Raw genomic sequence first — 15,187 nt, 5'->3', positions numbered from 1 at the left:
CAGTTTGGACCAATTAATGGTGGAGGGAGCCTCTAACCACCCCAGTTTGGACCAATTCATGGTGGAGGGAGCCTCTAAACAGCCCAGTTTGGGCAAATTCATGGTGGAGGGAGCCTCTAAAAAACCCAGTTTGGACCAATTCATGGTGGAGGGAGCCTCTAACCAGCCCAGTTTGGACCAATTAATGGTGGAGGGAGCCTCTAAACAGCCAAGTTTGGACCAATTCATGGTGGAGGGAGCCTCTAAAAACCCCAGTTTGGACCAATTCATGGTGGAGGGAGCCTCTAACCAGCCCAGTTTGGGCAAATTCATGGTGGAGGGAGCCTCTAAACAGCCCAGTTTGGGCAAATTCATGGTGGAGGGAGCCTCTAACCAGCCCAGTTTGGACCAATTAATGGTGGAGGGAGCCTCTAACCAGCCCAGTTTGGACCAATTAATGGTGGAGGGAGCCTCTAACCAGCCCAGTTTGGACCAATTAATGGTGGAGGGAGCCTCTAACCACCCCAGTTTGGACCAATTCATGGTGGAGGGAGCCTCTAACCAGCCCAGTTTGGACCAATTCATGGTGGAGGGAGCCTCTAAAAAACCCAGTTTGGACCAATTCATGGTGGAGGGAGCCTCTAAACAGCCCAGTTTGGGCAAATTCATGGTGGAGGGAGCCTCTAAAAAACCCAGTTTGGACCAATTCATGGTGGAGGGAGCCTCTAACCAGCCCAGTTTGGACCAATTAATGGTGGAGGGAGCCTCTAAACAGCCAAGTTTGGACCAATTCATGGTGGAGGGAGCCTCTAAAAACCCCAGTTTGGACCACTTCATGGTGGAGGGAGCCTCTAACCAGCCCAGTTTGGACCAATTAATGGTGGAGGGAGCCTCTAACCAGCCCAGTTTGGACCAATTAATGGTGGAGGGAGCCTCTAACCACCCCAGTTTGGACCAATTCATGGTGGAGGGAGCCTCTAAACAGCCAAGTTTGGACCAATTCATGGTGAAGGGAGCCTCTAAAAACCCGTTTGGACCAATTCATGGTGGAGGGAGCCTCTAACCAGCCCAGTTTGGGCAAATTCATGGTGGAGGGAGCCTCTAAACAGCCCAGTTTGGGCAAATTCATGGTGGAGGGAGCCTCTAACCAGCCCAGTTTGGACCAATTAATGGTGGAGGGAGCCTCTAACCAGCCCAGTTTGGACCAATTAATGGTGGAGGGAGCCTCTAACCACCCCAGTTTGGACCAATTCATGGTGGAGGGAGCCTCTAAACAGCCAAGTTTGGACCAATTCATGGTGGAGGGAGCCTCTAAAAACCCCAGTTTGGACCAATTCATGGTGGAGGGAGCCTCTAACCAGCCCAGTTTGGACCAATTAATGGTGGAGGGAGCCTCTAAACAGCCAAGTTTTGGGAAATTCATGGTGGAGGGAGCCTCTAACCAGCCCAGTTTGGACCAATTCATGGTGGAGGGAGCCTCTAAACAGCCCAGTTTGGGCAAATTCATGGTGGAGGGAGCCTCTAAAAAACCCAGTTTGGACCAATTCATGGTGGAGGGAGCCTCTAACCAGCCCAGTTTGGACCAATTAATGGTGGAGGGAGCCTCTAACCAGCCCAGTTTGGACCAATTAATGGTGGAGGGAGCCTCTAACCACCCCAGTTTGGACCAATTCATGGTGGAGGGAGCCTCTAAACAGCCAAGTTTGGACCAATTCATGGTGAAGGGAGCCTCTAAAAACCCCAGTTTGGACCAATTCATGGTGGAGGGAGCCTCTAACCAGCCCAGTTTGGGCAAATTCATGGTGGAGGGAGCCTCTAAACAGCCCAGTTTGGGCAAATTCATGGTGGAGGGAGCCTCTAACCAGCCCAGTTTGGACCAATTAATGGTGGAGGGAGCCTCTAACCAGCCCAGTTTGGACCAATTAATGGTGGAGGGAGCCTCTAACCACCCCAGTTTGGACCAATTCATGGTGGAGGGAGCCTCTAAACAGCCAAGTTTGGACCAATTCATGGTGGAGGGAGCCTCTAAAAACCCCAGTTTGGACCAATTCATGGTGGAGGGAGCCTCTAACCAGCCCAGTTTGGACCAATTAATGGTGGAGGGAGCCTCTAACCACCCCAGTTTGGACCAATTCATGGTGGAGGGAGCCTCTAAACAGCCAAGTTTGGACCAATTCATGGTGGAGGGAGCCTCTAAAAACCCCAGTTTGGACCAATTCATGGTGGAGGGAGCCTCTAACCAGCCCAGTTTGGGCAAATTCATGGTGGAGGGAGCCTCTAAACAGCCCAGTTTGGGCAAATTCATGGTGGAGGGAGCCTCTAAAAAACCCAGTTTGGACCAATTCATGGTGGAGGGAGCCTCTAACCAGCCCAGTTTGGACCAATTAATGGTGGAGGGAGCCTCTAAAAAGCCAAGTTTGGACCAATTCATGGTGTAGGGAGCCTCTAAACAGCCCAGTTTGGGCAAATTCATGGTGGAGGGAGCCTCTAAAAAACCCAGTTTGGACCAATTCATGGTGGAGGGAGCCTCTAACCAGCCCAGTTTGGACCAATTAATGGTGGAGGGAGCCTCTAACCAGCCCAGTTTGGACCAATTAATGGTGGAGGGAGCCTCTAACCACCCCAGTTTGGACCAATTCATGGTGGAGGGAGCCTCTAAACAGCCAAGTTTGGACCAATTCATGGTGGAGGGAGCCTCTAAAAACCCCAGTTTGGACCAATTCATGGTGGAGGGAGCCTCTAACCAGCCCAGTTTGGGCAAATTCATGGTGGAGGGAGCCTCTAAACAGCCCAGTTTGGGCAAATTCATGGTGGAGGGAGCCTCTAAAAAACCCAGTTTGGACCAATTCATGGTGGAGGGAGCCTCTAACCAGCCCAGTTTGGACCAATTAATGGTGGAGGGAGCCTCTAAACAGCCAAGTTTGGACCAATTCATGGTGGAGGGAGCCTCTAAAAACCCCAGTTTGGACCAATTCATGGTGGAGGGAGCCTCTAACCAGCCCAGTTTGGGCAAATTCATGGTGGAGGGAGCCTCTAAACAGCCCAGTTTGGGCAAATTCATGGTGGAGGGAGCCTCTAACCAGCCCAGTTTGGACCAATTAATGGTGGAGGGAGCCTCTAACCAGCCCAGTTTGGACCAATTAATGGTGGAGGGAGCCTCTAACCAGCCCAGTTTGGACCAATTAATGGTGGAGGGAGCCTCTAACCAGCCCAGTTTGGACCAATTAATGGTGGAGGGAGCCTCTAACCAGCCCAGTTTGGACCAATTAATGGTGGAGGGAGCCTCTAACCACCCCAGTTTGGACCAATTCATGGTGGAGGGAGCCTCTAACCAGCCCAGTTTGGACCAATTCATAGTGGAGGGAGCCTCTAAAAAACCCAGTTTGGACCAATTCATGGTGGAGGGAGCCTCTAAACAGCCCAGTTTGGGCAAATTCATGGTGGAGGGAGCCTCTAAAAAACCCAGTTTGGACCAATTCATGGTGGAGGGAGCCTCTAACCAGCCCAGTTTGGACCAATTAATGGTGGAGGGAGCCTCTAAACAGCCAAGTTTGGACCAATTCATGGTGGAGGGAGCCTCTAAAAACCCCAGTTTGGACCAATTCATGGTGGAGGGAGCCTCTAACCAGCCCAGTTTGGACCAATTAATGGTGGAGGGAGCCTCTAACCAGCCCAGTTTGGACCAATTAATGGTGGAGGGAGCCTCTAACCACCCCAGTTTGGACCAATTCATGGTGGAGGGAGCCTCTAAACAGCCAAGTTTGGACCAATTCATGGTGAAGGGAGCCTCTAAAAACCCGTTTGGACCAATTCATGGTGGAGGGAGCCTCTAACCAGCCCAGTTTGGGCAAATTCATGGTGGAGGGAGCCTCTAAACAGCCCAGTTTGGGCAAATTCATGGTGGAGGGAGCCTCTAACCAGCCCAGTTTGGACCAATTAATGGTGGAGGGAGCCTCTAACCAGCCCAGTTTGGACCAATTAATGGTGGAGGGAGCCTCTAACCACCCCAGTTTGGACCAATTCATGGTGGAGGGAGCCTCTAAACAGCCAAGTTTGGACCAATTCATGGTGGAGGGAGCCTCTAAAAACCCCAGTTTGGACCAATTCATGGTGGAGGGAGCCTCTAACCAGCCCAGTTTGGACCAATTAATGGTGGAGGGAGCCTCTAAGCAGCCAAGTTTTGGGAAATTCATGGTGGAGGGAGCCTCTAACCAGCCCAGTTTGGACCAATTCATGGTGGAGGGAGCCTCTAAACAGCCCAGTTTGGGCAAATTCATGGTGGAGGGAGCCTCTAAAAAACCCAGTTTGGACCAATTCATGGTGGAGGGAGCCTCTAACCAGCCCAGTTTGGACCAATTAATGGTGGAGGGAGCCTCTAACCAGCCCAGTTTGGACCAATTAATGGTGGAGGGAGCCTCTAACCACCACAGTTTGGACCAATTCATGGTGGAGGGAGCCTCTAAACAGCCAAGTTTGGACCAATTCATGGTGGAGGGAGCCTCTAAACAGCCCAGTTTGGGCAAATTCATGGTGGAGGGAGCCTCTAACCAGCCCAGTTTGGACCAATTAATGGTGGAGGGAGCCTCTAACCAGCCCAGTTTGGACCAATTAATGGTGGAGGGAGCCTCTAACCAGCCCAGTTTGGACCAATTAATGGTGGAGGGAGCCTCTAACCACCCCAGTTTGGACCAATTCATGGTGGAGGGAGCCTCTAACCAGCCCAGTTTGGACCAATTCATGGTGGAGGGAGCCTCTAAAAAACCCAGTTTGGACCAATTCATGGTGGAGGGAGCCTCTAAACAGCCCAGTTTGGGCAAATTCATGGTGGAGGGAGCCTCTAAACAGCCCAGTTTGGGCAAATTCATGGTGGAGGGAGCCTCTAACCAGCCCAGTTTGGACCAATTAATGGTGGAGGGAGCCTCTAACCAGCCCAGTTTGGACCAATTCATGGTGGAGGGAGCCTCTAAACAGCCCAGTTTGGGCAAATTCATGGTGGAAGGAGCCTCTAACCAGCAGAGTTGTGGGAAAGCAGGGTGGAGGGAGCCTCTAACCAGCAGAGTTGGTGGAAATCAGGGTGGAGGGAGCCTCTAACCAGCAGAGTTGGGGGAAATCATGTTGGAGGGAGCCTAGTATTAGCAGAATTGTGCAACGCTTATGGTGGATGAGTATGAGGATGCGGAGGAATTGGAGAGGTTGAGTACAGACATGGAGTTTCATGTTGGGGTGCTTTACACAGGTGGGCACAAAAATGAAGGCTCTATCCAGTGGTGGTTCATTTTTATCAAAGTGAGCCGGTCGGCACTCTCAGCTGACAGACGGGTGCGCTTGTCAGTGATGATGCCACCGGCTGCACTGAACACCCTCTCAGATAGGACGCTGGCGGCAGGACAGGACAGCACCTCCAAGGCATATAGGGCAAGTTCAAGCCACAGGTCCAACTTCGACACCCAATACGTGTAGGGCGCAGAGGGGTCGGAGAGGACAGGGCTGTGGTCGGAAAGGTATTCCCGCAACATGCGCCTATACTTCTCACGCCTGGTGACACTAGGACCCTCCGTGGCGGCACTTTGGCGAGGGGGTGCCATCAAGGTGTCCCAGACCTTAGACAGTGTGCCCCTCGTTTGTGTGGACCGGTGAGAACTTGGTTGCCTACTGGAGGAACTGCCCTCCCTGCCGCCAACGTCACATGCTGGAAACATCTCCATCATATTCTGCACCAATTGCCTGTGGCAAGCATTGATGCGATTGGCCCTCCCCTCTACCGGAATAAAAGACGAGATGTTGTTTTTATACCGGGGGTCAAGGATAGCAAAGATCCAGTACTGGTTGTCCTCCATGATTTTGACAATACGCTTGTCGGTTGTAAAGCACCCCAACATGAACTCAGCCATGTCTGCCACAGTGTTAGTTGGCATGACTCCTCTGGCCCCACCGGAAAGTTCAATCTCCATTTCCTCCTCATCCTCCATGTCTACCCATCCGCGCTGCAACAATGGGACGATTCGAAGTTGCCCGGAAGCCTCCTGTATCACCATCACATCATCGGACAACTCTTCTTCCTCCTCCTCCTCCTCCTCCTCCTCCATTAAACGCAGTGAAGCGGACAGATGTGTGGACCTACTCTCCAGCTGTGACGGATCGGATGCTATCCCTAACTCCTCTGTGTGATCTGAGTTATCCCTGATGTCAATCAGGGATTCTCTCAGAACACACAAGAGCGGGATTGTAAGGCTCACCATCGCATCCTCAGAGCTCACCCTCCTTGTGGACTCCTCAAAGACCCGTAGGATGTCACAAAGGTCTCTCATCCATGGCCACTCATGGATGTGAAACTGAGGCAGCTGACTTTGTGGCACCCTAGGGTTTTGTAGCTGGTATTCCATCAAAGGTCTCTGCTGCTCAACCACTCTATTCAACATCTGAAACGTTGAGTTCCAGCGTGTGGGGACGTCGCACAAAAGCCGGTGTTGTGGCACATGCAGGCGTTGCTGGAGAGATTTTAAGCTAGCAGCGGCTACTGTCGACTTGCGAAAGTGGGCGCACATGCGCCGCACTTTCACCAGTAGCTCTGGAACATTGGGGTAGCTCTTTAGGAAACGTTGCACCACTAGGTTGAAGACGTGGGCCAGGCATGGAACATGTTGGAGTCCGGCAAGCTCCAGAGCTGCTACCAGGTTCCGGCCGTTATCACAAACGACCATGCCTGGGCCCAGGTGCAGCGGCTCAAACCATATTGCCGTCTCATCGAGGAGGGCATCCCTCACCTCGGAGGCAGTGTGCTGTCTGTCCCCCAAGCTGATCAGCTTCAGCACAGCCTGCTGACGTCTACCAACGCCAGTGCTGCAACGTTTCCAACTCGTAGCTGGGGTCAATCTAACAGCGGAGGAGGAGGCGGTGGCGGAGGAGGAGGCGGTAGAGGAGGAGGAGGAGGGGGGTGTTCTTCTCGTGTCCCTGCCAGGAATGTTAGGCGGGGAGACGAGGTACACCGGGCCAGTTTGGGAAGCAGTCCCAGCCTCAACTACATTCACCCAGTGTGCCGTCAGTGAAATGTAGCGTCCCTGTCCGCATGCACTTGTCCACGCGTCGGTGGTCAAGTGGACCTTTGTGCAAAGCGCGGAACTAAGGGCCCGCCTGATGTTGAGTGACACGTGCTGGTGCAAGGCGGGGACGGCACACCGGGAGAAGTAGTGACGGCTAGGGACGGCATAGCGAGGTGCCGCAGTTGCCATCAGGTCCAGGAAGGCGGGAGTTTCAACAAGCCGGAACGCCAACATCTCCTGGGCCAGCAGTTTAGCGATGTTGGCGTTCAAGGCTTGCGCATGTGGGTGGTTAGCAGTGTATTTCTGCCGCCGCTCCAATGTCTGAGAGATGGTGGGTTGTTGTAAAGAAACGCCTGATGGTGCCTTTGATGGTGCAGGAGAAGGAGATAAGACAGGACCAGGGGAGGATGAGGTAGAAGTCAACAAAGTGGCGGAGGCAGATGAAGTGGTGTCCTGGCTCGTCCTCTGGAGTGCATCGCCAGCACAGTCAGCAGTGGCAGTGGCAGAGGCAGAGGCAGTGGCAGAGGCAGTGGCAGTGGCGTGAACGGCAGGCGGCCTTTGTCCTGCCGTTGCTGCCTGCCACTGATTCCAGTGCTTGGATTCCAAATGACGGCGCATTGAAGTGGTGGACAGGTTGCTCTTCTCAGAGCCCCTAATCAATTTCGAGAGGCAAATTGTGCAGACAACACTATATCTGTCCTCGGCGCATTCCTTGAAAAAACTCCACACCTTCGAGAAACGTGCCCTCGAGGTGGGAGTTTTTCGGGGCTGGGTACGAACTGGAACATCTTGGGAGATTCCGGGTGTGGCCTGGCTTCGCCTAAGCTGCTGACCTCTGCCTCTGCCTTTAGCTACCCTTTTTGGTGCTGCACCTGCCTCAACATCCACACTACTTTCCCCGCTTGACATCCCCCCTGTCCAGGTCGGGTCAGTGTCCTCATCATCCACCACTTCCTCTTCCAACTCCTGTCTCATCTCCTCCTCCCGCACAATGCGCCGGTCAACTGGATGCCCTGACGGCAACTGCGTCACATCATCGTCGATGAGGGTGGGTTGCTGGTCATCCACCACCAAATCGAACGGAGATGGAGGAGACTCTAGTGTTTGAGCATCTGGACACAGATGCTCCTCTGTTAGGTTCGTGGAATCGTGACGTGGAGAGGCAGGTTGAGGGACAATGAAAGGAGCGGAGAACAGCTCTGGGGAGCAGGGACAGTTTGGGTTATTGTTCTGTAAAGCTTCGGAATTTTGGGAGGAAGGAAGACAAGACTGTTGGGTAATAGGAGGAGAGGAGGCAGAGTCTGACTGGCTGCTGGACAATGTGCTGTAAGCGTTCTCTGACAGCCATTGCAAGACCTGTTCCTGGTTCTCGGGCCTACTAAGGTTTGTACCCTGCAGTTTAGTTAATGTGGCAAGCAACCCTGGCACTGTGGAGTGGCGCAATGCTTGCTGCCCCACAGGAGTAGGCACGGGACGCCCTGTGGCTTCACTGCTACCTTGCTCCCCAGAACCATTCCCCCGACCTCGCCCACGGCCTCGTCCACGTCCCTTTCCGGGAGCCTTGCGCATTTTGAATTCCTAGTTAGAAATTGGCACTGTATACCAGTAGTAAAAATTGTGGGTGCACGTAACCCCAATATATTCTTTGAATTCCCAGTCAGACAATGGCACTGTATACCAGTAGTAAAAATTGTGGGTGCACGTAACCCCAATATATTCTTTGAATTACCAGTCAGAAACTGGCACTATATGGCAGTAGCAAGAAATGAGGGTATTTGTATTCCCAATATACTCTTTGAATTCCCAGTCAGACAATGGCACTGTATACCAGTAGTAAAAATTGTGGGTGCACGTAACCCCAATATATTCTTTGAATTACCAGTCAGAAACTGGCACTATATGGCAGTAGCAAGAAATGAGGGTATTTATAACCCCAATATATTCTTTGAATTCCCAGTCAGACAATGGCACTGTATACCAGTAGTAAAAATTGTGGGTGCACGTAACCCCAATATATTCTTTGAATTCCCAGTCAGAAACTGGCACTATATGGCAGTAGCAAGAAATGAGGGTATTTGTATTCCCAATATACTCTTTGAATTCCCAGTCAGACAATGGCACTGTATACCAGTAGTAAAAATTGTGGGTGCACGTAACCCCAATATATTCTTTGAATTACCAGTCAGAAACTGGCACTATATGGCAGTAGCAAGAAATGAGGGTATTTATAACCCCAATATATTCTTTGAATTCCCAGTCAGACAATGGCACTGTATACCAGTAGTAAAAATTGTGGGTGCACGTAACCCCAATATATTCTTTGAATTCCCAGTCAGAAACTGGCACTATATGGCAGTAGCAAGAAATGAGGGTATTTGTATTCCCAATATACTCTTTGAATTCCCAGTCAGACAATGGCACTGTATACCAGTAGTAAAAATTGTGGGTGCACGTAACCCCAATATATTCTTTGAATTACCAGTCAGAAACTGGCACTATATGGCAGTAGCAAGAAATGAGGGTATTTATAACCCCAATATATTCTTTGAATTCCCAGTCAGACACTGGCACTATATGGCAGTAGCAAGAAATGAGGGTATTTGTATTCCCAATATACTCTTTGAATTCCCAGTCAGACAATGGCACTGTATACCAGTAGTAAAAATTGTGGGTGCACGTAACCCCAATATATTCTTTGAATTACCAGTCAGAAACTGGCACTATATGGCAGTAGCAAGAAATGAGGGTATTTATAACCCCAATATATTCTTTGAATTCCCAGTCAGACAATGGCACTGTATACCAGTAGTAAAAATTGTGGGTGCACGTAACCCCAATATATTCTTTGAATTCCCAGTCAGAAACTGGCACTATATGGCAGTAGCAAGAAATGAGGGTATTTGTATTCCCAATATACTCTTTGAATTCCCAGTCAGACAATGGCACTGTATACCAGTAGTAAAAATTGTGGGTGCACGTAACCCCAATATATTCTTTGAATTCCCAGTCAGAAACTGGCACTATATGGCAGTAGCAAGAAATGAGGGTATTTGTATTCCCAATATACTCTTTGAATTCCCAGTCAGACAATGGCACTGTATACCAGTAGTAAAAATTGTGGGTGCACGTAACCCCAATATATTCTTTGAATTCCCAGTCAGAAACTGGCACTATATGGCAGTAGCAAGAAATGAGGGTATTTGTATTCCCAATATACTCTTTGAATTCCCAGTCAAACAATGGCACTGTATACCAGTAGTAAAAATTGTGGGTGCACGTAACCCCAATATATTCTTTGAATTACCAGTCAGAAACTGGCACTATATGGCAGTAGCAAGAAATGAGGGTATTTATAACCCCAATATATTCTTTGAATTCCCAGTCAGACAATGGCACTGTATACCAGTAGTAAAAATTGTGGGTGCACGTAACCCCAATATATTCTTTGAATTACCAGTCAGAAACTGGCACTATATGGCAGTAGCAAGAAATGAGGGTATTTGTATTCCCAATATACTCTTTGAATTCCCAGTCAGACAATGGCACTGTATACCAGTAGTAAAAATTGTGGGTGCACGTAACCCCAATATATTCTTTGAATTACCAGTCAGAAACTGGCACTATATGGCAGTAGCAAGAAATGAGGGTATTTATAACCCCAATATATTCTTTGAATTCCCAGTCAGACAATGGCACTGTATACCAGTAGTAAAAATTGTGGGTGCACGTAACCCCAATATATTCTTTGAATTCCCAGTCAGACACTGGCACTATATGGCAGTAGCAAGAAATGAGGGTATTTGTATTCCCAATATATTCTTTGAATTCCCAGTCAGACAATGGCACTGTATACCAGTAGTAAAAATTGTGGGTGCACGTAACCCCAATATATTCTTTGAATTCCCAGTCAGACACTGGCACTATATGGCAGTAGCAAGAAATGAGGGTATTTGTATTCCCAATATATTCTTTGAATTCCCAGTCAGACAATGGCACTGTATACCAGTAGTAAAAATTGTGGGTGTATATAGCCCCAATTCTATTGCTAGGGGACTTGCAGGGTATTTCTGGGGTGAAGGTGGGGGGGCACACCGTTGGAACGGGTATCGGGGTATATATCGGGTATACGGGAATACACTGACAGTGTATTCCATTCAGGATCCTGGGAAAGCTGGGTTGCGGCGATTGAGCCCGTCAGTGCCACGTTACACTGACAAGCTTCTCCCTGGAATTTAGCTCTTACAAGAGCTGTTGGTTGTCTTCTCCTTCCTATCCTAGCCTGTCCCTGCCTACCCAGAATCTAAGCCCTAGCTAGCTGGACGGAAACCTCCGTCCTCGGTGAATTGCAAGCTCAGAATGACGCGAACCTGGGCGGCGCTGTTCTTTTAAATTAGAGGTCACATGTTTTCGGCAGCCAATGGGTTTTGCCTACTTTTTTCAACGTCACCGGTGTCGTAGTTCCTGTCCCACCTACCCTGCGCTGTTATTGGAGCAAAAAAGGCGCCAGGGAAGGTGGGAGGGGAATCGAGTAATGGCGCACTTTACCACGCGGTGTTCGATTCGATTCGAACATGCCGAACAGCCTAATATCCGATCGAACATGAGTTCGATAGAACACTGTTCGCTCATCTCTAATAATAAGTCAGATACTGTGGTCTCAAAAGAAGGGGGAAGGAGAGCGATGGTCCTGGGGGAATCACCTAAAAAGTGCATTGTGGTGATAGAAAGATGTGTACCCTTTACCCGGCCTATCCTCAGATCTAGGAGTTTGTGAAAATCATCATCACAGAGATGAAGGTGGAAATGTCAGACTGTTTAATCCAGGTTTCTGTGACAGCCAGCAAGTTAAAAGAATTGAAATGAAAAGATCTTTAATAATGTCTAGTATGAGAGACAGACTGGTGGTGAGGAAGGAGACAGCGGACAGTGAATATTAAAGGGGATCTATCATTGGCAAAAGTCATTTTTAAAGGGATTCTACCATTAAAACCTTTTTTTTTGTGGATAAGATATCGGAATAGCCTTTAGAAAGGCTATTCGTCTCTTACCTTTAGATGTGATCTCCGCCGCGCCGTTCCTTAGAAATATTGTTTTTTACCGGTATGCAAATTAGTTTTCTCGCAGAGATGGGGGCGGGCCCCAGCGCTGAAAATGCAATGAGGGTGTCCCCATTGCTGCTCAAGAACAGGATCCTGTGACGCCTCTATCTTCTGCTGGATCTTCCCCTTCTTTCCTCGTCTATCTTCGGCGGCGTCACCTCCGACGCCTGCACAGTTGGCTCTGCCAGTGAGACACTAGTAGAGCCGACTGTGCATGCCGGCCGGCAGCCATAGTTCCAAGGCCGCAATTGCGCGCATGCACAGTCGGCTCTACTAGTGTCTCACTGGCAGAGCCAACTGCGCAGGCGTCAGAGGTGACACCGCCGAAGATAGACGAGGAAAGAAGGGGAAGATCCAGCAGAAGATAGAAGCTTGTTCTCGAGCAGCAGTGGGCATGCCCCCATCGCATTTCCAAAAAAAAGGGTTTTAATGGTAGAATCCCTTTAACTAATCACATCCTTGCATAGGCTTCAGAAAGGCTATTCCACACCTACCTTTTCTATGTAAATCGCCTCAGTAGTGTTTGAATAAGTCAGTTTATATCCATATGCTAATGAGGCTCCAGTGTGCACAGGAAGTTGCCAGCCAGCTCTCCTCTCTATGCTGTGTGCTATGTGTGAGAGCAGGGAGGAGGAGTCAGCAGCAGCCTGTGCTGTGTATACAGAAGACAGTGTTTCATACAAAAACACCTCACATTATATCAAAAAATGGCTTGAAAATTGATCATACAGACAACAAGGAAAAAGCACAAGCCAATCAATAATCAAACTACTAGGTAGTGTAAAAAATCTCAAATATTTATTAAATACTAAGTAAATAGTTACCATTTAAAACCATAATACAGCAGGGCAGATGGATAAAGCCAAACAGACACAAAAATAGATACACAGAATAAAAGACTCAAGGCGGTATGCTGCACCACATAAGTATCAATATTGAATACAGGTAAATGGACTGTCCGGACTCTATAATAGTAATAATAAGGGGCTTTATCATATGCAACAACAATTACAGCACATCTCTCACATAAAAAGAGAATATATCTGAAAATTAGTACACCATCAGTACCACACAAATAACAATGAGAGATGTGCCAAAAGACAAATGCATATAAGGTATGAAAAGTACTCAAAAAATAATGCTATGGGAAATAACTGACAATCACATAATCATATTAATATATCACAACCCAGGTATTGCCCCAGCAACCTATACAGAGCCAAACAATTTCTATATAATCATATGGGAAGAATATACAAATCTGCCTTCCATGATGTAATAAGGAAGACAGTTGCTGCCTCAGTTGCAAACCAATAGAGGGCACTCACTGGAATGTGCAAGCCTGTCTTATGACAGGATTCCAGTGAAATAACCCAATAATGGCTGCTCCCTTTAGCATCATGCCCGACCTTCCAAGAGGCCTTTGTTTTGCAATGACACTGAGGCAGCAACTGTCTTCCTAATTACATCATGGAAGGCAGATTTGCATATTCTTCCCATAGTTCCTTGCAAAGTGGAGTGCTAAAGGCTTAACAAGTCTCCACACACCTATATGGTGGTCTCTCCCTAAGGAGTGACAATAGCCCCTTAACCCTGTCTAAGCCTCTCACCTCTACTAGGTTATAGTCCTCTCTACATCAGGCTGAAGAGATCCAAGTAGATCGAAACAGCTGTCCTCGATTAAGAGACTATACCTGGTAATAATCCCAGCGTCATTGCAAAACAAAGGCCCCTTGGAAGGTCGGGCATGATGCTAAAGGGAGCAGCCATTATTGGGTTATTTCACTGGAATCCTGTCATAAGACAGGCTTGCACATTCCAGTGAGCGCCCTCTATTGGTTTGCAACTGAGGCAGCACCTGTCTTCCTAATTGCATCATGGAAGGCAGATTTGCATATTCTTCCCATATTTCCTTGCAAAGTGGAGTGCTAAAGGCTTAACAAGTCTCCACACACCTATATATAATCATAGTCATAGTCAATAGTCAATTCAATTACCTGAAGTCATATTGCAGTGTTTGAAAGTGGTCAGCTAAGCACCCACAGAGATGTTACTGGCATGTAGAAGGACCACCGCACATCTCTCATTGTTATTTGTGTGGTACTGATGGTGTACTAATTTTCAGATATATTCTCTTTTTATGTGAGAGATGTGCTGTACTTGTTGTTGCATATGATAAAGCCCCTTATCATTACTATTATAGAGTTCGGACATTCCATTTACCTGTATTCAATATTGATACTTATGTGGTGCAGCACAGAACCTTGAGTCTTTTATTCTGTGTATCCATTTTTGTGTCTGTTTGGCTTTATCCATCTGCCCTGCTGTATTATGGTTTTAAATGGTAACTATTTACTTAGTATTTAATAAATATTTGAGATTTTTTACACTACCTAGTAGTTTGATTATTGATTGGCTTGTGCTTTTTCCGTGTTGTCTACAGAAGACAGTGCACCAAGAGACTATGAATAAAAACGGACTTATTCAAAATCTACTGAGGCAATTTACATATAAAAGGTAGGTGTGGAATAGACTTTCTAAAGGCTATGCAAGGATGTGATTGGTTAAAAATTACTTTTTCCAATTATAGAGCCCCTGTAATAAGGTTAGCAGAGTTTCTTGGTGAGACAGGTATGGAGTTGAGGTTAAAAGAAGCCGCACAAAGGTGAGTGATGGAGAGAAGGACTGATATGGATAAATGTAATGGAGTGGATGGGCAGTAAGTTTGTGAAATAAAGCAAATAGAATAAAAAGACAAGTTGTGAACATGGTGGGACAACTTCCAAATGTAATTTAGAAACTTACAAGTTTTCTTTGTTTCAACTTTCATGTTTAACTGTAGCTTAAAAACACTTCTTATTGAATGAAACTTAGAAATGAATTGCATTGTGCCAACCCCAGCACATCATGCCTCCCCTATTTACCCCTTGGGGTAAATTAGCTGGGTTTCCACTCCTGGGTTAGATTGTTAATGTTCTTTCCATTTGTGAATAACCTTTCTCAGTGTAGAATTGTTTTGGAATGACCTTATAACCCTTCCCAGAATGATGTGAACCAACAATAACTTCT

At 47.9% G+C, this 15,187-nt stretch overlaps 1 protein-coding gene across 1 annotated transcript in view; it reads left to right on the top strand.

Moving 5' to 3' along the window:
- Positions 1-14,751: 14,751 nt before the first annotated feature.
- Positions 14,752-15,187, top strand: part of LOC142185477 (olfactory receptor 6F1-like) — a 30,150-nt gene continuing 29,714 nt past the window's right edge. Inside the window, exon 1 of the mRNA XM_075260908.1 lies at positions 14,752-14,783. Within this exon, the coding sequence (XP_075117009.1) occupies positions 14,752-14,783 (32 nt within the window). The remainder of the gene's footprint in view (positions 14,784-15,187) is intronic.

Source organism: Leptodactylus fuscus, chromosome 11, assembly GCF_031893055.1.
Source record: "Leptodactylus fuscus isolate aLepFus1 chromosome 11, aLepFus1.hap2, whole genome shotgun sequence".
Classification (NCBI taxonomy): Eukaryota; Metazoa; Chordata; class Amphibia; order Anura; family Leptodactylidae; genus Leptodactylus; species Leptodactylus fuscus.
The sequence above is the reverse complement of the archived record's forward strand: the minus strand, read 5'-3'. Positions and strand labels throughout refer to the sequence as shown.